Raw genomic sequence first — 23,978 nt, 5'->3', positions numbered from 1 at the left:
ATAGTATACGATGTATGTACGAAGTGTACACGTATTGCGTTCGGCGGGGTGCGACAATCGACTTTATATGCTTAACATTAACGCACATATAGTGTCGTCAGCTACCCCGCAAAGCATCGAACCACGGGCGACTCGTTTCGGCAGACTTGACGTCCGTGTGCAACAGGAGGAGTATTCATATACGTGTGAGACCACGTTTCCGGGGTAGGTTCCGCCAACAGATATACATATTATTATTATTATTATTATTATTATTATATTGTACTTTTTAGCCCCTATTCCGCTGCAATGTATTTAGGCTCGTTGCGCAATTATTCTTCTACTTAAATTCTAAATTAATATACAAAAATATACTTATTTGTAATCAATGAACCGTGCAGTTCAAAAAAAAAATTGATTAACAGTAATGATAAAAAAATATGTCGAATAAATAGTATCACGCTTATGACAATGTAAAGTAAAAAAAAAAATAGCCTAATTAAATGGATTTGGTGCTGGTTTTGACCCTCACACAGTATCTTGGTATATTAAAGTAATAAATCAGATACAACTTAAATGGAAATAGGGTACTATNCTATAAATTTAATTTTATTAAATATATATATATAGCCACAAACATTACTTTTATTTAAACTTTAAATCACATAACCATTTACAATTATAATATAATAATAATTACAACTGTTTATAATTTTAAAACTACAACAGTATCATTGTTAGTTGTTCTTTTAATGTACCTATTTATAGTAATTATTAATAGGTACACCACTTGGTTACTACAATATTTATTTTTTTTACTTTTGGTACTTAATAACTAATACACTCATAACTTATATCATAACATTACTCATAAATATTAATTAATTCATAACTTATATTATAAAAAAATATAATACAAAACAATACTATTTTAAGAATAACAATTTAGTTTTAAAAATTATTAAACTTTAAACGACGTGGTATTGTAGATGAGTCAAATTGTTTTATGACTTCATCGTTATTAATATTTAACGATCTTTCACGTTCTATTTGTAAAATTCCTAAATGATTTAATCTAGATTGTCCCATAGTACTTCTTAAGTAGTTTTTTAATCGTCGGAGACAAGAAAAGCTTCTTTCACATGCTGCAGAATTTGATGGTATAGTTAAAAAAAGTTTATATAATTTTGCCAATGTTGGAAACCCAATAGCATTATCGCCTGACCTCATATATTTTATTTTAGATTGGATAGTATTTTCAGTATTCAGGCTTTTGTACATCCTATTGAATATCTTTGTTTCAGCCTTGAGTTCACTTTCATTAAAACCATACATTGTACTAACATCTTGAAATGAAGTGAACTTTATTGGTTCATTTACTATTATATCTTGCATACAGTTTAAAATATGTATGTCATTTTCTTTAAATCTTTCTTTCATATCACTTATTATAGTATCAAGAACTTGGAAGTATATGTTTATTTTATAATGATCTTTAACATTACAGTTTTCATTTTGTTTTAAACCTCCACCAAGTTTTTTAGGAACTTTTGATTTTCTACTTAGTATTGGGGAACATATTTCATTATCTATCCTCATAACATTAGCTTTACTCCATATCATATCAAATTTATCTTCACATCGCATATTAGAGAGTTCTTGAATAGTTGCTTTGGTCATATGCTGTACACTAGAATAGTCAATATTGGAACTCTGTAGATATTTTGACAAAATATTGGTAATGGACATAATATCTCTGAAAAAATGAACACAAAATAAAAATTCAAATGTTTTCATTGATTTTAACAATGAATTTGCATCTGACCCATGTATAGAATCATTTTCTGAAATATTTTCCAACGAGTCAATCACAACTTGGTAATTAAATATAAGAGACTCTAAAGCATCTATTCGACAACTCCAACGAGTATCGCTAAGACTTTTCAAAGTAGATGGCCCATCACCCATTTTCATATTTAACTTTGAACGCATATTGTCAAATACCGCTTGTCTTTTAGATGAAGCATTAATGAAATTATGTAAAGTACTTAAAGTACCAAATACATTTCTTACATGAGATATTTGTTTAGATAGATCAACAAGACATAAGTTAAGTATGTGTGCATTACAGTGAACATATAAAGCCAAAGGATTTTCTTCCTTAATTCTTGACTGGACTCCTTTGTAAGCACCTCGCATGGATGCTGCTCCATCGTAGCATTGTCCTCTTAAACACTCAAGTTGTAATCCATTAGAAATAAGAACATTTTTTATTAATAAAGAAAGTGTTAAACCATCAGTACTCTCAACTTTATAAAATCCTAAAAAAGCTTCAATTGGGGAAAAATCATTATTAACATATCTTAAAATAATTGCAACTTGTTCGTGCCTTGATAAATCTTGTGTTTCATCAACAATTATACTAAAAATATTAGCAATTAACACATTATCCACAATATCTCTGATAACAATATTAGCCATATATCCAAGAAACTCATTTAAATATTCACCACTCACATACCGAAAGTTTTTTTCTTTTTCAGTAAAATAACGTCTTATAATATCATTATCTCTAGAACGAAGATTTAATAATTCTTGAAAATTGCCTTTATTTTGAGACTCTTCATTTTCTCTATGTCCTCTTATGGCAATACCTTGTCGGGCACAGAAAAGCAAGGTTTCTAAAACACACTTTAAATATTCCCTATTTTCAGCAACTTCTTGATTATATTGTGTATTAACTTTATTGATTATACTACCAGATTTTTTAGCTTCGTTATATCCAGCTATTTTTGTAATAGATTCTTTATGTGGTACTGATTGTTCATGCTTTGGAAAAGATTTAAAACAAGCCTTTGACCACTGACGAAAACCTTCGCTAATAAATGTTATATCTGATTTATTAGATGGGAAGGCACGACAATAAAAACAATATGCTGAATCTTTACTAGGACTGTATTCTAGCCAAGGAAAAGATATGAACCATTCTGATCGAAACTTTCTACCTCCACGTTTTGGAAAATCATAATTTTTAGGTTGATACGGACCAAAACCGTTCGATAATAAATAATATGCATTTTCCTTACCTTGACAAGGATCACGATTTGTATCAATAATAGGTTTACTTAATGTTGACTTGTTGGGACTTTCTACATGTAAAGTATCCAATGATTCATCTAAAAAAGAAAAAAAATCATAAAACAAATTGCAAATATTTTAATTTTATTTCATCTTTAATTTACCTTCCATTGACATTGTGTTCTTTGAAATTGTATTAGAAGCAGTAGTAAGTTTATTTTCCTAAAAATGAAATATCAAATAAGTTTATTAAAGTTATTATTAATTAATATTTGTGATTTAATTATTCATACAAGATCTGATAAATTGTTTAAAATGTTAAATAATTTAACTATTCTATTAATTTAATTAATTAAAAAATTAATGCATTTATTGACTGTAATTTTCCTTTCTTTAACACACCACATACACATACTATAGTTATATATTATTATGTTTATTATATAAATATAGTGAACTAGTGTGTTTTAATAGTTAGTTATATAACTGATAAAATCATAACCATGCAGATTATGTTTAAAAAATTGATAAATTATAATTATTAATGATTAATTATTTTAAGTTTTAATTCTCACTGTTTTAGATGATTCGTAACATGTGTCCATTTTAATTTTTTTGTGTGAAGTGATTTGCTGATCATCCAACTTCAGAATAGCTACAGTTTCATTGCTTTTGTCCTATAATTAAAATTATTTAAGTATACAATAGGTACCTACCCTAGGAAATTATAGTAATTATATTTAAATTACATTTATTCAGGTAGATGTTTTATTTTAAATAAACCTTAAATTAAAAGTTGTTATATTTTGCCAGTTGCCACCTCATAATTTACTATAATATTTATAATATTTAATACCTAAATATTATTAAAAATATAACTATTCCTAGTGGCTAGTGGTAAGTAATTTAGCAAACATGACTTATGTAAAATTATCATAACTTATCTTTTGCTCTTAAAGTATTAAAATATTTATCAAGTACGTCTGCAATTTACTATATTACTAAATAAACCACAGCTTGTAGGTATTAGTGATGAGTTCAGAGAAATTAATGTAATATAAATAAGCCACACACATAAAAAATATTTAGCATATTGAATTACTTCAGTTTAAATAAAATAATTTAAAAAGTATGTTATGTTACTTACCTTGGACAGTTTAATAACGAATTTGTTCATATTTACCAATAAAACACAATACCAATGTTAAAATATTTAGATATATTTACTAGGTATTCACTATTCACAAATAACCATTAAAAATAAACACGAAAATGATTTAAGTAAAATGAAACCAAAATTCACTAAGAAATAATATAATAAAGCTTCACGGACCACGGTTCACATGACACATACAAATGACAAATCAATATTATAAAATCTCAAGAAATATACAAAATATATTAAATATTGAAGGACGATAATAACATCGATAACAATAATACGACGACATAGAAGTTTTAATCTAAAAATAGATTCGTTTTTATTTAATTTATATTATCGACGCTGTTTTGTTGAAAGGGCGCAACCCACATAATTGAAATTTTTCAGGAGAGGCCAAATAGTGTTTTTAAAAATGATAACGTTGAAATCGGTCGATCTCGAATATAACTTCATACAGTAGACATGTTGATAATTTGATAAAAGTTATCATTCTATTGCTTAAATGTATGGAAATTATACTAAATAATTACTTATTTTATTTTTTTACTATCGAGCTATAAATCATAAATATGGAATTTCCAGGGGTTGCAAAATAATACTTTTGCAACCCATACATTATACTTGGGGTCGCAAGTGCGACCCCTTGCGACCCCCCAATTACGCCACTGTCCTAAGTCGTTGTTATAAGACTTTAATAATAGCTATATAGTGCGTTTAATTATCACTGCCATTACTATTATTTCACATCTGTAATTCACACGTATAAATAACAAAAAAAAAAACGTTCCGGACTCGAGTTGTCCGCAGGAGTAAAACAGTGTTTATTATGTACGCATTAGACGGCAGACTTAATGGTTTAACAATCGAACCCGTACAACTAATCGGAATGATGATTACATTGTGCGAAACCAACACTTGAATATTGTTTATGCGTACTGATTAAAAATTATCAAAAATATTATCAAATATTAATATTGCAAGTAATAATATGAGCAATAAATGATTCAGTGCAAATTATCGTTTCTAAATGGGTCGTCGAAACGAGTGGTTTTGTCTGGATTAGTGGCGCCGATCAACTAATATATCCATGACATATGTCATACTAGAGTTTTTAGATGTTGGGGCCCACTATAGGGTATTGCAGGGATTCCGCTGTGGATCCGGAATTTACCTTAAAACGTCAAAATAATTGATTAAACATTGCATTATGTTTAGGTACTTTGATTTGCATCTGATGGTTAAATTAAAAAATGGCTCGATGTACGATGTCATAGTATAAATTATATTTTAAACTCTCCGGTGGCACTGGTCGGGACGAATAGCGAGTCGATGGGAACCATTATGCTTTAAGTAGTCTGCTACCAAATATTAAACTGAAACTTCATCGCTTCCTTCACTGCAGGCACACTATAATTTGGAGGGGGGCTGTTGAACCTAGAGTACACGGGGCTCGACTATTTAGGGTCCAGCAGAAATGAATTTGTAATGTTTGAAATTGATAGGTATACTTATTTTGTATAAAATAATATTTTATGGGGTTTTCAAAAACATTTAGTAAGTGTAACCAACATGTTATGTGGGGGCTTGACTCCTTGCTTCATAAATTACTACCAACCACGATTTAGAATAACTAAAATAATAAATTCCATAGATGTTTTATACTTGGCCTTCAAAATAATAGAACACCATTAAGACGTTAACAATATTTTTGGTTTCGAAAAAAAATGCAAGTTGTGGTAAAATGGGAAAATTAAATATTCGATGACCAAACGAAACATATACATATATATGGTCGCTGCATTGTGCCTTTTATTATTAATTATTATACACATATTAAGTAGGCCGTGCATGAAGTTTTATTCAAGGGGATTTAATTGACGTCAGACGTTCCGATGTATTTTGAAACGCGTATATGGCAGTATGACATATGATTATTTTTAAAACTTAACCCACCCATAAGTAGATGCTACAAAAAAAATTCCTCAACCTTTAATAATTATAATTTATATATATATATATATGATTTTGTCATAAGCAATACCAACTTTTGGAGGCTCTGATTGACGTTAGGATCTAACTGTTACTCGTTAGTTATTAGTCATACTGTCGCCGCTAGGAGCCCTGCATCGACGAGATCTGACGGTGATGCAGACACGATGCAGCCGATGACTGTATATATAGAAAGGGTTTGCACTTTGCAATTGTATAATAATATAATATTTTAGCTGTCACGTCGATAACGCACACGGGCACACACACGCATAAAATATTACGTCATTATTTCGGTATAAATTTACATTATCGTCATACTGTAATAGTATTACTATCGGTCGTTGCTCTCCACCTCGTTCAGACAGCCCGGCGACAAGTCGGAAAATCAACCCCGGAGACTGCTGCAGCATGCACGGAGACTCGACCCTCAAACCGCGTCACCCCCCCCCCCCCCCCTCGAACGCGGCACGGGAAATTCGGGTCTCCGCGCGGCGGTTTTGTTTCGCCATCAGATAGGTACTTTACACAACAACAGTAGTAGTATAATAGTATACGATGTATGTACGAAGTGTACACGTATTGCGTTCGGCGGGGTGCGACAATCGACTTTATATGCTTAACATTAACGCACATATAGTGTCGTCAGCTACCCCGCAAAGCATCGAACCACGGGCGACTCGTTTCGGCAGACTTGACGTCCGTGTGCAACAGGAGGAGTATTCATATACGTGTGAGACCACGTTTCCGGGGTAGGTTCCGCCAACAGATATACATATTATTATTATTATTATTATTATTATTATATTGTACTTTTTAGCCCCTATTCCGCTGCAATGTATTTAGGCTCGTTGCGCAATTATTCTTCTACTTAAATTCTAAATTAATATACAAAAATATACTTATTTGTAATCAATGAACCGTGCAGTTCAAAAAAAAAATTGATTAACAGTAATGATAAAAAAATATGTCGAATAAATAGTATCACGCTTATGACAATGTAAAGTAAAAAAAAAAATAGCCTAATTAAATGGATTTGGTGCTGGTTTTGACCCTCACACAGTATCTTGGTATATTAAAGTAATAAATCAGATACAACTTAAATGGAAATAACAAAATATACACATTTATAATTATTTTGATTAAACTTAATTTTTCATTTTAAACTTTAACATCATACTACACTTAAATTAAAAAAAAATCAATACAATTAAAAAAAAAAACAAGATTTATAGACCATAAAGTTTTGGTGGTATATAACACGAGTATAGCCATGTCTACAATAAATATTTTATAGTTTTAATACATTTAATACGCGTAAGACATTTCGGACCTGCATTTTCAAAAATTCGTAGCAGTTCGCTCAAAGGTCTTCGAAATTCGTTAAAAGTCGATGTCTTTCTGTCGGTGGGTTTTTTTCCATGCATTCGGGCTGGCTTCTACCTAGCTCTAGGTATATAATATATGTACCTACCTACGAAATATGTGCGTTTTCGTTTCGTAATAAATAATGTCCTCAGATATTTCGAGTACGGAACGCGATGCTATCTGCCGCCGCTGTGTGTTTGTCTACCGCGCGCGAGTGATATAACCACTTGTCCCGTGTTGACATTAAAGCGTATTGACCTATTGTGAAACCGGAGGAATGGAAGAACGTTTTTTTTTTTTTATCTTTGTTTTTTGGTTTTTGGTTTTTGGAACGTTAAGTCCTACAATGTATAATATGGCGACGGGCATTGTATTGTACGCAGACACGGTAAATACTAAGTCGAAATCCGTTAACGAAATTACAGACATGATATCTACCCGACGTATTACGATGTCGAACACGAAAACTATCGGCGACGTCTACTTGATTATACATAATATATGTATACATATTTAGTAATAATAATAATATATCCGTCAAACGAGCCGCGCGCCGTATACCTATAGTACATAATATTAAATATACGTGTATATATTATTATTATTATTATTATTATTATGATATAGTCACACAATATTATAATACATATTATTATTACCGAAACATTTTTAATACGTCGCTAGTCGTCTGCCTATATAATAATATGTATATTGTATATCGTGCCCATAATATAATAATGACGACGATAATAATAGTAATAATAATAATATATTGTGTGTATGCCTACACGGGTATACGCCGTCTCGTTGTCTCGTACTTGTGCACTGCACACGCACAACAAATCATACCAGTTTACGTAGTTTATCGCCAGCACCACCATCGGCTTCAAAAAATATAAATCAATTACATTCGTGTGCATAACGTATATTATAAAATTATTATTATTACGTGTTATAAAATATATCATCGTTATGGCGGGGAAAAAATTTTCGAAATTATTTTCATTTTAAGCGATCGGATTTTTCAGATCACCACCGGTGGAAACCGGGACGGGCGGCTGCAGACGGCAGGAGGCGGATAAAAGATCAGGAGGACGCCGTCGTCGACAATAATGAGATTCGTGTCAAACGGGGCGGGGGGTATGCATGACGCTTGTGAGATTTATTAAACAGCATTGTGTGTGATTGTGTTAGTCCCATGTGTGTGTGTGTGTGTGTGTGTGTGTGTGTGTGTGTGTGTGTGTGTGTGTGTGTGTGTGTGTGTGTGTGTGTGTGTGCTGTAATATATCTGGTGGGTATTATATGTCACGGCGCTTCTTGTGAAAAAATAACACAAGTGCTCGCGAAATCGTTTTCCTAAAGACTGACTGCAGAGTGCAGGTTACAAGGATTCTTAATACATTACATACGAGGGTGAAAATTATGAGGTTACATGTGTTATAACCGTCCTACATGTACACGTTTAATTGTATCTATTGTGCGATTTTTTACCCATCACTAACGAAAATAGTTTTAATCATTTGTATTGATAAAAAGTATTGTTTGAGTGTGTGTATGTGTAAGTGACCCACAGCCAAGTCGATGGCACTCTTGCAGGTTCTGAAATTCGGTACACATAGATAATTACGGCCCACGGGGGCATACACCTCTAACTGCACATACATTTTGAATTTTAAAGAGAACTCACACAGACATTTGTTGGCTCGAGAAAAACGAATATTTTTTCGTTTCCATATATATAGTTACAGAAAATAATATATTTATCATGATTAGAATCTAATTTTAGACCTAAGTTTTATGTTTGGTAAAAACCACTACCCAAAGTACCGCGTTCAAAATCAAGCTTGGGCAAGTTCATGATAATTTTTAATTGAGTTAGTCGATATAAAACATTTTGAAAAGTTCAAATTTAATAGTTATTCTAATTTTTTTTGAGCTCCGATGTTAAGTAAACTTACTGTTAACTTATTAACTTATGTTAAGTTATTTATTTATTTATTTTTAATACATATAAATAATAATATGGTTTAAAATAAAAAAAGTAAATGCTTAGCTATGCAATTTTATAGGTACATCATAAATAATAATTGTATTATATTTATTGTTTGATTATTTATAAGGTAACGTAACTCAGATTTTATTAAAAGTTACTCGTTTTTATTAATTTGATATAAATAAAAATCAGTGTGTAAAAATTAAGTTAATGAAAATTAAATTAAAAAAGTTAAGTTTATCGGTTAAAATTAACTTAACTTTAACTTTTAAACTCGTTTAGGCCCAGGATTGTTAAAAATATTTCTAGTTTACATTTAACATACGTTAGAACAGGGTACCCATACACTGGCATTATTTAATTTTGTCACGGACACGCAGGGCAGGATTAGCTAGGTAGCATGTAATATTATATACAAGCCTATCTGTGGCTATATGTGTGCGTGGGCTCGCTCGAAGAATCATGTTAAAGGGAGTGATTGAGTGGAACTTTACCATGGATCAAATATTGAAGTAATGAGAAACTTTTAGAAGAAACAAAATATTTACCTGTAGGATATTCCATCAAAATTTAATTAAATATTTAAAACTTTAAATTCTTTACAAAAGAACGCATAATGTTACAAACAATATTATTTTCAGCAGTTCATATTGATAAATAATGAAATGATACATTTTAATCATTCAGCCTTTGGTGGTCCATCGATGATCGACTGTGCAGATCGCAAACGGACTTCAATTTATTTTCGAAACGGTATTTTGTTCGGCTGACAAATCACACGGCGTACTTATTTTAAACTTTAGTCGAACGTCTCACACGACGATCGTCGAGTTGGTCTCTCTCCGCGTCTAGTATAGTCATACTTTAACCTTATACGATTACTCTAGACGCTGAACTCTATGGGAAAAAATCTGTGATTTATCGCCTCTCGGCGACATAGCGTGTCACACAGTTCGGTTGAGCGGAATGGTTCTTTAACATTAGCTAAATTCTAAAAAAAGTAGAAATACAACATCCAAATTAAAAAAAAACCATTTTTTATAGGTAATTCTTATGATATTATATACTTGCTGTTTACAAAGTATTTAAAAAAAAAAGGGTAAGTGAGTAACTGTATGTTATACATTAGGTGTTTAGTGGGAGAGAGTCACTGTAAATGGATGTGTAAAATTCGAATTTAATGGTTTATACCATGAATATATTATATATATAATCTATGAATATATTTTTTAGATTTTTTGGTTACAGAATTAATCACATATGCGGAACCTTGTTTTACATTTTCAATCCTTAGCCACGAAAGTTGAATGTTTGTACATTTTTTATTTGATTAGTGTTGTCAATATTTGAAATTTAAATGCTTTCAAAAAAAAAAAATATTATCTCTGTATTTTTAATACTTTTCAATTGTCATTTGCAATTGAAAATGGCGAAACGATTGTCACGAGCGATTTACTTTGTACTTACCATATTTTTTTTCGCCAATCGTTTTGCGACCGGACCCAATCAAAACTATATTTTGGACCGTCTCTTAATTGGTAGACTAAAATACTCGGTTTTGTATTTTTTTTTTTCTGAATTCGTGTCCGACGATTGTCGCTTGAGGTATGCGAGTAAATATTTTATCCGGCGAGTATTAGACGTGTTTTCGTATTTCGGCAACAAACACGACGTTGTAATCGTGTATTGTTTCGACACAGTTGACAACAATAGAATTCCGCATACATTTTTGATATATACCAGTGGAGTGCATATAACAAATTTAAAAACGATCAGACGTCGGCACCGGGCGTATTATTTTCAAAAACAAAAATTTTTATTGGACACAACCCTACGGCCGTACACTCGCACACACACACACACACACACACACACACACACACACACTATATTATATTACATTATTGCCTATATAGATACATTACAAGCAGTCAGATTCATTCGGCCGAGCGGGTACGATTATATATACATATATAGATGCTGCAGTACTTATAATATATGGTCGCGGCGTGTACCATAATAATATAAGGTACCGCGGTAGGTACCCATATTATACCATTAGAAATATATCATGTCGTGCGACTGTTTTATTATCAAAATAATAACAATGTCCATCAATAGGTTCTCGGTCAGAACCCCGTTCTGGGAGTGGTGTGCGGGGGGGTTAAACTGTTTTCTGTGAACAAAACGATGAACGCCGCGGCGGTGTAAAACTCTCGCGTTTTACCTATACATACAATAATATAATAATGAACAATAAGAGGCGGGATGAAAAACACCCTCAGACTCCGACACTTCGACCGTTAGTTCTTGGCGTCGTCGTAGTCGTATACCCTTAACGAGTATTAAATTGTACGACAATAATATTGTGGCGCTCGGCCGCGACGACTTGGTCCGTGCAGCGGCGGCGGCGGCGGCGGGGTCGGTCGTCCTTTATTGGCAGGAGGCGATAAATGTGTGTCGGAAAGATATTTATAAAAATAGTTTGGGTCGAAAATAGTTTTCTAAAGATTCCGATCGGCCGGAGGATGGTAAAAAAATAAATAATAAAAGACCCGTCCTCGACGCCCGGAGGTGTTCCTTTTGGACCTTTGCTTTGTGCGCCGCAGCGTGTGTATCTATGCACGTCCGTCCCGGGCCAAGAATTCCGTTTTTACCTGCACTCTCTTTCTGGTCCACGACGACGCTGCCGTTCTCCCCTGCAGTGCTGCCAACCCGAGCGGTTCGGATCTTGACGCACGGTCGATCGTCGTAGTTGTAACGAAACATCATGTTTTTATAATAATAATTATTGTGATCTTTACCGAAGAAAAAAATACGAACAGACAGACCGAATTGGACACGGCCCTCGACGTTGGATGACAAAAAAAAAAAGTTGTTAAAATGTAGTCCGGGGGGGGGGGGCGGCTGCCGACGGAGTTTGAGCGGCGCGAGAGGGGTGGGCAACTGCTGCTGCGATGCGACGCCCGCATGACGACGACAATAATATATGCTGCTACTGCACCGGTGCAGTGTTCAATTCTCGAGCTATATCAATCGGGTGTGTATATATTATAATATTATACAACGCGTATGTACACGTCTCGCTGCTTATAATATTATTATGTGTTCGCTTCTTTTGTTAACGCGAAATAATAATAACACAAAGCTCCGGCGGCGGTGGTGGTTGTCATTTTCCCACGGGCCCCTCTCGACCATCTCGCTATACCACGACCAGGTGTATACCCTGCGTCGTCACCGCGGTATAATAATGTGTACCTACCCAGCACATATACTGGTCCCGTTCGCAGCGATGACGTGCAACCAGCAGTAGCAGCGGCGGCGGCGGCGGCGGCGGCGGCGGCGGTGGCCACCCCATTCCACTTTCCTCGTCGAGACTTACAGCAACAGTAATAATAATAATAATATCTTTCTTTCGCTTCGCACTAGTTTAATGAACCCCGTACTAACGCACGTAATCCTGATGTAAACGATCCTCTCCCTCTGAGGTATAAAATATGCGCTATGCAGACGGACGACCGAGACACACTCGCCCGAGTCGGAGGAGTCTGAGGAGTCGGTGTCGGCAAAAGACGTCTTCGTATCCAAACTATTTTTCACTCGGGACCAGTGGTGCACTGGTGACGATGGTCGACAAATTATCAACGGTCTGCGCTCTGGCTTGCCGGGATTATTCTCCTGAGAGAGATTATTAGATACCAATCGTGTATGCATAATTGTATTTCGAAATACATTAAAATAATATCGTATTCCCGCCGGGCCACGTCGAGTGGCGGGCTGTTTCGAGACGGATCCACGTGCACCCCGTGGCTTTTCAGTCCACCTCAGGTCCTTTTCAACATTTTAATTCGGACAATATTATAGTATTTTTTTTTTTTTTAAATAAACGAGAAACAAATTCATTTTGTAAATATACGTATAGGTAGAGTAATATATATTATTATACTATAGAACGCGTGTGTGGTGGCGGGCTAATGACCCTCTGGATCAAAAACCTAGTTTTCCCATAACCTTTCCCGCGGTAGCGTTCTTCGCAGTGGTCCACCTGGTCGAGAGCAGGAGTGAATCCAAGAATAAAAAAAAGAGGGAGGAACTAGACACAAAGTAACGCACCTATATATTATTCGTATAATTAATATTATGTATAGTTATAAAAAGTGATTATCCGTGTATATTATAATACTATATAATAGGGTACGTATTAAAATATATTGTCTTTAGTTCCTATAGATACAATTGGTAGAGTTGAAAATATTTCGTTTCTGTATAGATCAACACTAATAAAGGAGAAAATTATCTATAAAATAATATCGAAGGGAGGCTATCTACATACCCCTTGTCACCTTTTATCTGCACCTGCGGTCGATAGTGATATACGCTCACATTTAATATCACTGAACAATATCTTCAAAAATCATGTCTTCGTCGTCGTCCTCGTATTACAGTCGAGATGCCACAATCTTCAAGTCGTTAAGTCGTAATGTGTCAATCGGACCCCTCTCCCTTTCATAGACCACCCTCTGTGACTGAGACCACTCAAAGTCGATTGACTGCAGCTGTGGTGTTTTTCGATTTTCGATAAGACTTTATTATAATATATATATATTTTATATTATCGGTCCGCGGCACCATATTTGTAGAAATTCCGATATTGAAACAAGCTTTGTCCTTATTACATAAGTTTCCCGAGTCCTTTTTTTACACTTAACAGATAAGGTAGGTCGTTATAACATTTACGACTGGTCTTATTTTTATCTGTATTCCGTATATACGGGTCGACATAACTATACGCGCATCTTGCGTCAAGGACACGTCACTCAAGTGTGATGAATATACCTATGGGTCACGTCCACGGTCCAGTACTGCAGGATGTCAGTATGTGTATTTCCGAATTAAACGTATTTTTGAAATGGACCATTCTGGTATGCATATTGTAGTGGCGAATAAGTCGCATATATATATAAGAGTGTAAGACGCAAAAAATAGTGCCGACAAAGGCGACAGATGACCCGAAGAAACACGTCCACTTATGGTTTACGCCTTTTGGATTTATTACCATCCTCCATATATTATAATATCATATAATACTTGCGACACATCCGTCACGACCGTCTTGTTTCCGGTCCGACCTCCCGACGTCCTATCGACAAAATGTAATATTATAATAGGCGCCGTATATTTTGTGTCATATTAACGTTTCCGATTCCGAGTACTGTCCGAGATTTTTGTAAGACTCGTTATGTTATTTTAACATATGATTGCGGCGCTGGTGCTGTAAACGTTCACCCTCGGCAGGCCGACATATTATAGATCATCGGGGTGGGCCGTGGAGGGTTGGTGGGTCTCTCTCACAGGGAGATTTATCGCGGATAAGAGTTTTCAAACGGCCCCGATTCATCTCACCCGCGTGCGCATATATACTATGCATAATCCATAATAATATAATATTATAAATTATAATTATATCATTATGTACGTTCGTCATTATATATTACTACTTATTATTTATGTATTATTATAATAGTAATGCGGTCCGATCGATGAACCGCCGCCCTAAAGTTAAATGGATTGGCCATGGGGGCAGCGACTGCGATCGAACCCGTGAACGAGATGCACATATTATTATACACACAAACATAACGACAATAATATACTGTGCGTGATGTGTACAACTCATATTATAAGAGAGAATAATATGGAAAACGAGCGATTGCTGCGGCGGCGCTGAAGAGACGCGTGCCCACTACCCTCATGAGCCTTATTATTTTTTTTTTTTTTATTTATTAATAATATCGAATGACCCGCATCTCGAGTACGTGCGTGCGCGTGTGTGTGTGTGTGTGTTGAAAATCACAATGACAATGATGATGTATACATAAAACATACAATATATACAATATTATACGTGGACCGCCGGAGACCGTGTCGTGTGTGCGCACAGAGTGCCCGCGGTGTGACGTTCGGTCGGTGGGAATAAATTAACGAGTGGGTTTCGCGGGCGAGTCGGTCGAGACTGCCGCCCGTAGGCCCGCAAATGGCCTACATAATATTATTTCATTATTATTATTATTTATCCGGGAGAACTCGAGCCCCGCATGATAAAATTGTTATTGTCGACGAAAAAACAAAATGTCAAAATATAGGTAGGTACTCGCGAATCCGAAGGTATTAGAATCGAATGGGGGGGGGGGGGCTCAAACGAGTTTCGATGAGACCCGTTAGTTTACCAACCTTGCCTTTGAATACGTTCCGTCGGCCGGATCGCAGCCCAAAGAATTTTCGAAATTATTTCAATTTTTGTCAATGGTTAATAGGTAGGTACAAGAGAATAACTATACAGGTAAGTATTCCGTAAATGATTATGTATCGTCTTTGAATTCGGCTCAAATAACGGTTAGTGTCGGTTCTATATGAAGTAGTTTGTATGGTGTTTGTTGGCAATCGTGGTTAATCGACGGGTTTTCTAGTTTTGTTTTTTGTTATAATTATATATAATTCGCACAGAGAGGGCTGAAAGCAACCCCATAGATTACAACACGATTGTATGTCTTGGATAGATTTATTCATCTATTGATATTAATTTTAGTCCAAATAAGGTACACTCGCAGAGTGATTCGCCAATCGCGCTCATCCCACCTTTCTCTCCTTTAATAATAATTGTATTCAAATTATTCTGATTTTTGGAATTTTAAAATGTACACAAAGACCATATTTTCAAATTTGCGAATGACTAAATAATTGGAGAAAAAAGTGGGTGGTTAGCAAGCATGGTGAATCGTCGGTAAGACATGGTAAGACCGCCCATTTCTAATGCCGAACTAAACTGTTTGCACGAATAATCAGTCACGGTTCGCCTGAGCTGACTGTAGACGTTTGCTTATGAATAATTTGTTTTTTGTCTTATCCCAGACAGCATTTTGTAATGATAATATTAGGTATAACGTAATAGTAAAGTTTTTCGACATCAAATTGCTGTCTGGTATACACCTCGAATTCCTATACCTATATCTACCTCTGGTTTATAATGATTATTTAATTCTAATCAAATATTTATATACTCGCATAAACGGCGACCTGCAGACACACCGTCGCGCTAGACCGTAATTGACATCAGTTACATCAAACGAATGTCGAAACGCTCGACAGATATAATATTATTATTTATAATATGTATATGCGTCCTATAAACTCACGCAAACATACGGTGCCGTTGTTTCAAACTTTTGGCAGTTGGGCGGTACCTACCCACTCCACTGCAGCCGGCGATAATGTTTTTGAAAACGCATTGCGGATGCATTTAATGTATGCACCCGCTACTACTCGCTCGTTGACCGATGACGAGACGAACTCATCATCGCCGCAATTTATTACCTATGTCACATTGCGTGGAAGTGTGGTCACCAGTGTGTGTAAACAAATCGGCGGGTATATGCCTACCTACGTCGTTTTTTTTTAATGCCAAAACGTTTCTCGTTTCGCTCCAATTAAATATTTAGCGAAACTTTAAATTCTATAATACGTCGGTGCGTCGAATTTTACAAATTATAATTTTTTATCACAAACCAGAAAATCCATAAGCATCTTTCACAATAAAATGATTACATGTTTTTAGGTAGGTACTGCAGTAAAAGTTGATCGAACGTTTTTACTTAATTCACTCAACGTGGGCACACAATTTGCTGTTTTTGTTGTAAAGGTACCTGTGTATAGTTATATTATATGTATTAGTATATTTTTTCACATTTGTACACACAATTAAATTGTACGTATCGATTGAATTTATTTATATTGATCAAACATGTTTTGTTTCACCACTGTACCACTGCAGGAGAGCGCAACACGACTTTTTTACACAATTACACGTCTGCAGTATAACATAGTATTTATTTTATTTGCACTTCAGTATACGACTAACAGGGTTTATGAGTTTATCATGAAAATATAGTTTACAAATAATTAATATAACTCATGAATTCGAAAGTAATTAAAAAATTAAAATTTTGTTACCGGTATTTATCTATGACGTTCATAATTCATAGCTCTGATCAAATGGTAATTTTTATTCAAGTTTATAGACCTGGTAGGGATTCAAAGCCGGTCCATCTGGAATATGCGTTACCTACTCTAAAATGTATTCTTTCAACTTTCAAGAACTCTATAGGGCTTTAAGATTTTGATCACAATTTGTGTATAGCTGTGTAGGTGTCTGGTCATAATTATTGTGATTAGTATTCTCAAACGTGAAACTGATGAACCTCAGATTTATGTTTTGGTTTCTACAATTTCGTTGTACAATTCTTTTAGAATCTGGAGTCCAAATTTTGGGACTACATTCGACTTTATAAAACGCAATACAACAAACGCATAACAATGTTACTACAGACAACGTAAAGAGTTGAAGTTGTCACGTTTCTGCGGATAAACCCAAAAACACTCATTACTTTCGGAATTATGGTGTACATCATATGTGGCTGAAAGTCCAAAGATGGGACCATGACAATACAGGCTAAGTCTTTGACAATAGTCTGGGCACACTAGACAACAGTACATTATCCAACTAATAATATTATATTTTATATAATTTGCACTTCGATATAATAGGTCATTATTTTATGCTTTCCGACATTAAAATATAAACCAGTTGAATGGCGCCAAGTTTCAAATGTATTACGTGCCTCTAATAAAAGTCTAGAGATTCAATTATAAATCAATGAACAATAATTATTAGATTATATAGTTTTTGTACTGTGCGTGTAGCACGTACCCATGAAGTGCTCGCATTCAGACCGAACTTTATGTTTACACTTACGCCCTATGTCTACCCTATCCAACATAATATGGGTACTACTGTAGTAAACCAGCTCTTCGGTGGTTGCTGCAACGGGCACAGAAACAGAGAAACAGGTGCCGATGGAAATGAGTCTTAAGAAATGGGTATATAGTTTGTATTCCATTAGAGTTTAATCGTTCTAATATTTCAATCACCCAAAACAATTAATAATATTATAATACATTAATTGCGATCGACCATATTGTTATAATATAGAGTGATAAATAACAATGTAATATAATTATAATTTTGCGAATTACAATGTGCCTTTGTAAAATGCCTACGACGTCGGCGGCGGCGGCGGCGCGGAGGGGTCGAACCGCTGCGGGGCTAGACGTGCGTGTATTTCAATAACCGCGATCGATGTATATATATTATATATTATAAACGTAAAGGCCCCACTCGAGCCCCTAAAATATTGCCAATAACCGTCAAGCCACGCGGCACCCCCTTAATAACATATTTTATTTATAACATCGCGACGCATTGTTGAGTGCGGATTTCCTCGTCGATCTCTCTTCGTCTTTTTTTTTTTTTTTTTCATTATTCGAGAACTGTCGTACATTATACACGGGCGCGTACACGACGAGCATTGTCGTGCAACATGCTCGTATTATGTACACGAGTGGTGCAGTTTATCCTTTGGCGATGTGACGATAACGACGATAATAACGTAAACGTCATAGTGCACCGTCATTCGATCAAGGGATCGGATCTACGTGTATACGAGTGTACCCATATAATATATCATTATTGCCAGAGTGTTGCCCGTTCGGGAGGCGTTCGTGTACCTACCCAATATTATGTGCCTACACAAAGTACATAACACAATAAAAAATAATAGAGATATCATATTGGTATATGAATTCCCTATACCTATTTACGCGAATACCGCCACTGCGATCGATCCTTAAAGATACTACGCCGCCGGGAGGAGCAGGCCGTGTAATAATAATAATAATAATAATAATAATAACATACCTACACACGTCATAATGCACCTTTTATAAATATATATATTATTATTATACTCTTGTCTCATAGAACGACCATGTGAATTTAATAACCGGATCCACGATGGAGGGCGATGGTGGGGTAGTGTGTAAATCGGCGGGTCTATGGCCTGCAGGGTGGTGTCTTGGACGTTGAAGCACTCGAGTACCCATCCTCTCATAGGTCTTACTTAATATGCAAAAATATAATGTGTGTATTATACTACAAATAATATTATACTGCAATACATAATACTACCTATCTATATAATATGATTCAGATTTCTATAAAATATGTTGTTATAATATATAAGGTTCTATTTCATATTTGATATTATTTTGTCGGATTGCATGAAGGATCACTAAACATTTATCGAATCAATTATAGTGAGCTAATGGTCCTTTAAATATGATTTAGTGGCCCATGATTGGTCCATTAAATTTTATTGAACCATTAAATTAATCAATTGTTCGTGCAACCCGGCATTTATATGACAATTGAAGACCAAGAAGGAGAATGTATAAAGCCTAGGGGGTTATATTTAAATATATAAAATTCAATCCCCCCTTCCCCCTAAACAAATCCTGGCTAAGCTCCTATTATAAATTATAACTCGGTGTTATTAAATGCAGCATATATACTGACTTTAGTCGCCGCTTATTATAGAACCAATAAAGCAAAAGGTTCAAGAATAAAAAGATATACATATGAATTTTATGCATTAAATTATTCTGTAATGACTTCAAATTACGGAACAAAAATATTTTCGAAAACTTAAATACGTTTCGATGAAATGAGTCTAGGAAATATAGTGTTAATTGTCGAAATATTGTTGAAATATTAAATAAGGATAAATGGACTAAAAATGATTTTAAAAATGCACATTGACCACTTCACCAGTGAAGTGAGTCCAATGGACGAATTTTTTTCTGTGTTTATTATTTAGTATACGTGTAAATCGGAACCAATAGTCGAATGAGTCCATTAACAACGCGTCTAATAAGTGGCGATTATTATATATAAATACCTATATAACTGTGCATCGGTCACTCGGTCTGTGCTTTGTACTTTGTAGAACATTTTTTTTGGGCGAGGCCCAGAAATTGTCTTTAAATACATGCAGCTGCTACCTAAATCGGTTAGAACTTATAAGCATAATAAACCTAACCCACTATTTGTTATTAGTTATATCATGGACAAGAGTAGGCTAGGTGCGTTTAATATAGGCACGCTATAACCGGCATTTGTATAAAATATATTCAACGGCGAGTTAAATGTTATACGCTTTGATTAGGTAGTTATTACTTATTTGTCAATCGCCTCAAACGAGTTGATCTAGACAGTCTTATACGATCTGATACTGATCCCACCCACCGGTTGGTTCGGAGTTGCCCGAATACAGGTAGTCGTATTCTATCCCAAATTTAAGTATCCCGATTGCGGCCCGTCCAAACACACATTGGTTCACAAAATAGCTTATATAATTAATACAATTAAGCATTTTGTATTAGACATATTTGTATATACAACTCAAATACAATGTCTCGTTTACGATTATTATCATAAATATATGAATAAATAAACAAGTATTTCTTACAAGACTGTAAATAGTGTAACATTTAGTCTTACATTTAATTTAATTTTTTTGATTTTTAATGGACTGGAAATTACTACGCCGAATAATGGCGATCGTGGGAATCGTGAATGCGATAGTTAGATATTTATGTCAAAATACGTATCGAGATAATTATTTAGTTTTGATATCCATACCGTATAGGTAGTTTCCTACCTGATGTGCGCTGGCCGCAATTGGGACAGGTAAAAAGCTTACTTTGGACCGCAGTCGGCCCAGGCCTATATAAACCGCAGCAGCCTTTGCAGCCGAATCGGTTACTTATTAATCGCTAGCTATCTATCTCGAGTCACGTCGCATGGTGCTGAGGTCCGGTCTGAGGTCTACTGTACTATACACACGACAATAATATTGTGTATGTACAAATATACGTAATATAATATATGTAATAATATTGTGCAGGATTCGTCGCCGCGCATTATTGTCACCGAGGCGGCGGCGCGGTAGTGAAAACGAGCCGAAAAACGAATTTCTCCGTCAAATTGTTGTCATTACTATTTATTATTGTCCCTGTATTATTATTTTATTATGAATGCGTGCGTGCGTTATATAGAGTACCCACCTACCTACAACTGTTAAACGGTAATATAATATTATTATGTCGGGCACCCGATGCGCCGTCACGTATGTAATGCACACGATCGGGCATTAAATGCGTTTGTATTTGCCTCTTTTTTTTTTTTTTTATGACCGTCAAAAAAAAATACGCGCATAAAAGGTCTCGTCGCCACCTCGGCGTTACAATATTACATATATTTCACACTGTCCAGCCGCCTCTGCAGCGCACGATCGCCGCCTGCGGAGGTTAAACATAATAATAATAATAATAATAATAATAATAATAATATGTTATATACGAGTGGCACGAGCCGCGCGTGCGACGACGGTCAACCGCGATTTACGACGATATTTTTAATAATATAATATAATATGTACGCCAAGTCCAGCTGCCCGTCCGTCTCCGTGTAGGTACTATATATACGCAATATCTGCAGATGCACAGTGTACCTTAAATAATATGACCTACGCGTATAAGCTGCAGCGTTGGAATATATTATTATGATTATTATTGCGCGATTCGATGCGCCGAAACTCTCCGAGGCGCGAATCATGTAGGAACGGTTATTTACAATAATAATATTATATTATGTACGTCCACGTGTCGTCAGTGAGCATAAAATATAATATGTATATTCATGTATTTATAGAATCGTGTTTTCGTAGGTATAGGTGTAAGCGACTCGCCGCCGAGCACCTGCCGACTCGTGACTACCTCCCCTACGGCTCACACACACACACACACACACACACACACACACACACACACACACAAGTAGATCTACATTGTATAGATTATAGATACATAAACATTAAACACGATAAGCCGTATACTTTTATCGTCGGTGTGCGTGCTCAGTGCTGCTCATATTGTCCGTAGACTACAGGACGGGACTCATTCGTTGCATGATATTGGGATTTCTGTAGACGTCGATGACAATAATGACCATTTAGTATATCATGATGGTTAACTTCCGACCGAACTTTTTCGGGTTTATAACTCTTCTCACCTCTTGCGCTCTTCTTATTATTATGTGTCGCTGTTGATTAAAATTGTTTATGTACCCTCGGCCGCGGTAATCGCGAACTTACCTGGCACAGCTTCTTTTACTCGCGCGGCATCCGGAGCCCCTCCCCCGGGTAATTCAAAGTTAGGCGGCAACAGTACTTTTGTCATTGACAGTGATATTGAAAAATAGAATAAAATAATTTGATTGTGTCAGAATTGTAAAGTGATGTGTCTTTTATTTTTTTGTCCGTTGACACTTTTACTAATAAATAAAAAATGTCTGATCACCAAATTCGATGGGAGTATCTTGTAACAAATCGGTTTTAGTTGGATCTTTTGAGAAATGAAAATTGAAAATTCTCAGTAATTTTAAAAATAGTCTTGGAAAACTAGAAAAAAATACGTACATTTGTTAACATTTTAATATTAAAATAATTATTTGGGAACCTTGGCTAAAATACTTTGAACCGTTTTCGCTCATAAACGTTCTTCGTCGTACATTCAAATTTAACACAACCATATAAACTACTGTTAGAGCCTACTACATACAACTTTTGTGCTAGTTTTTACAACAGAGTGGTACCTACGTTCTCCCTTTTAAAAAACAAGTAATATGTTATTGTTCTAAATACATTTATAAGTAGTAAAACAATTTTAATATTGTCATTAGGTATTGTATATGTTTGTATTACAATATACCTTGCTGATCAGACTCTTTGTAGCACCACAGTTTGGTAATATTTTATTTCTATGCTTACGGTTGCCTCCCTCTCCTTAGGCCTCCAAGTTTCACGCCACTGATGTGCATACACTCGCGAATAAGAGACGATCCAATCGAGAGACTTGGAACACACGGTGAGTGTATTTTGGGGACCCTCAGTCACAAATTTTACAGTATGCACACATTATTATCGTTACTGTATACTTATGACATGGTGGTGTAGTAGTGTTTTTTGACGTTCGGAAATTAGTTATTCGAGCACACGCGCGCTCAACGACCCCGCCGCCGTCGGATAATACACAATATAATATAAAAGGGTTGATAATGCTGGTGGTGGCAGTGGCTTAGAGTTCGGCGGCGGTTGAGCATCGGTGGCGGCGCTTTATTCCAACAGCAAAATAAATAAATGATTAAAAAACTAAACAAAATCGTTCTAGTGTGTAATGACGTCACGACGTATTTATAGTTGAACGACGAGTGACGGTAGTATTTTAAACGGTTTTTTTTTCAGAAACTGAACAATCGAGTGTTTTTGCCTTTTCAGTTGTTCTATGTAAATATATATAATACCTATCTCTACTACTCGCAGGGTGTTTGGTGATTAAAATGTCGACATGATATTATTATTTATTGGGCCATCCACCCGAACCAGTCATCGTAGTTAT

At 35.2% G+C, this 23,978-nt stretch overlaps 1 protein-coding gene across 1 annotated transcript; it reads right to left on the bottom strand.

Moving 5' to 3' along the window:
• Positions 1–635: 635 nt before the first annotated feature.
• On the bottom strand, positions 636–4,489 carry LOC111032136 (zinc finger MYM-type protein 1-like). Its single transcript, XM_022312366.1, has 4 exons — positions 4,205–4,489; positions 3,633–3,734; positions 3,222–3,279; positions 636–3,155 (listed from the first exon to the last, which is right to left on the bottom strand). Exons 1-4 carry the CDS (start codon positions 4,232–4,234, stop codon positions 931–933), a joined length of 2,415 nt encoding a protein of 804 aa, XP_022168058.1. The 5' UTR covers positions 4,235–4,489; the 3' UTR covers positions 636–930.
• Positions 4,490–23,978: the final 19,489 nt, after the last annotated feature.

This window comes from Myzus persicae, unplaced genomic scaffold, assembly GCF_001856785.1.
Source record: "Myzus persicae strain clone G006 unplaced genomic scaffold, MPER_G0061.0, whole genome shotgun sequence".
In the NCBI taxonomy this organism is placed as follows: domain Eukaryota; kingdom Metazoa; phylum Arthropoda; class Insecta; order Hemiptera; family Aphididae; genus Myzus; species Myzus persicae.
The sequence above is the reverse complement of the archived record's forward strand: the minus strand, read 5'-3'. Positions and strand labels throughout refer to the sequence as shown.

What these genes read in the sequence shown, in the direction of transcription:
- LOC111032136 (XM_022312366.1), bottom strand. Translation starts at nt 4,234, where the DNA reads ATGAACAAATTCGTTATTAAACTGTCCAAG. An exon ending in TCGTTATTAAACTGTCCAAG is followed by an intron (nt 3,735 to 4,204) that starts GTAAGTAACATA and finishes TTTTAATTATAG; the next exon opens with GACAAAAGCAATGAAACTGT. An exon ending in GTTACGAATCATCTAAAACA is followed by an intron (nt 3,280 to 3,632) that starts GTGAGAATTAAA and finishes TTTCATTTTTAG; the next exon opens with GAAAATAAACTTACTACTGC.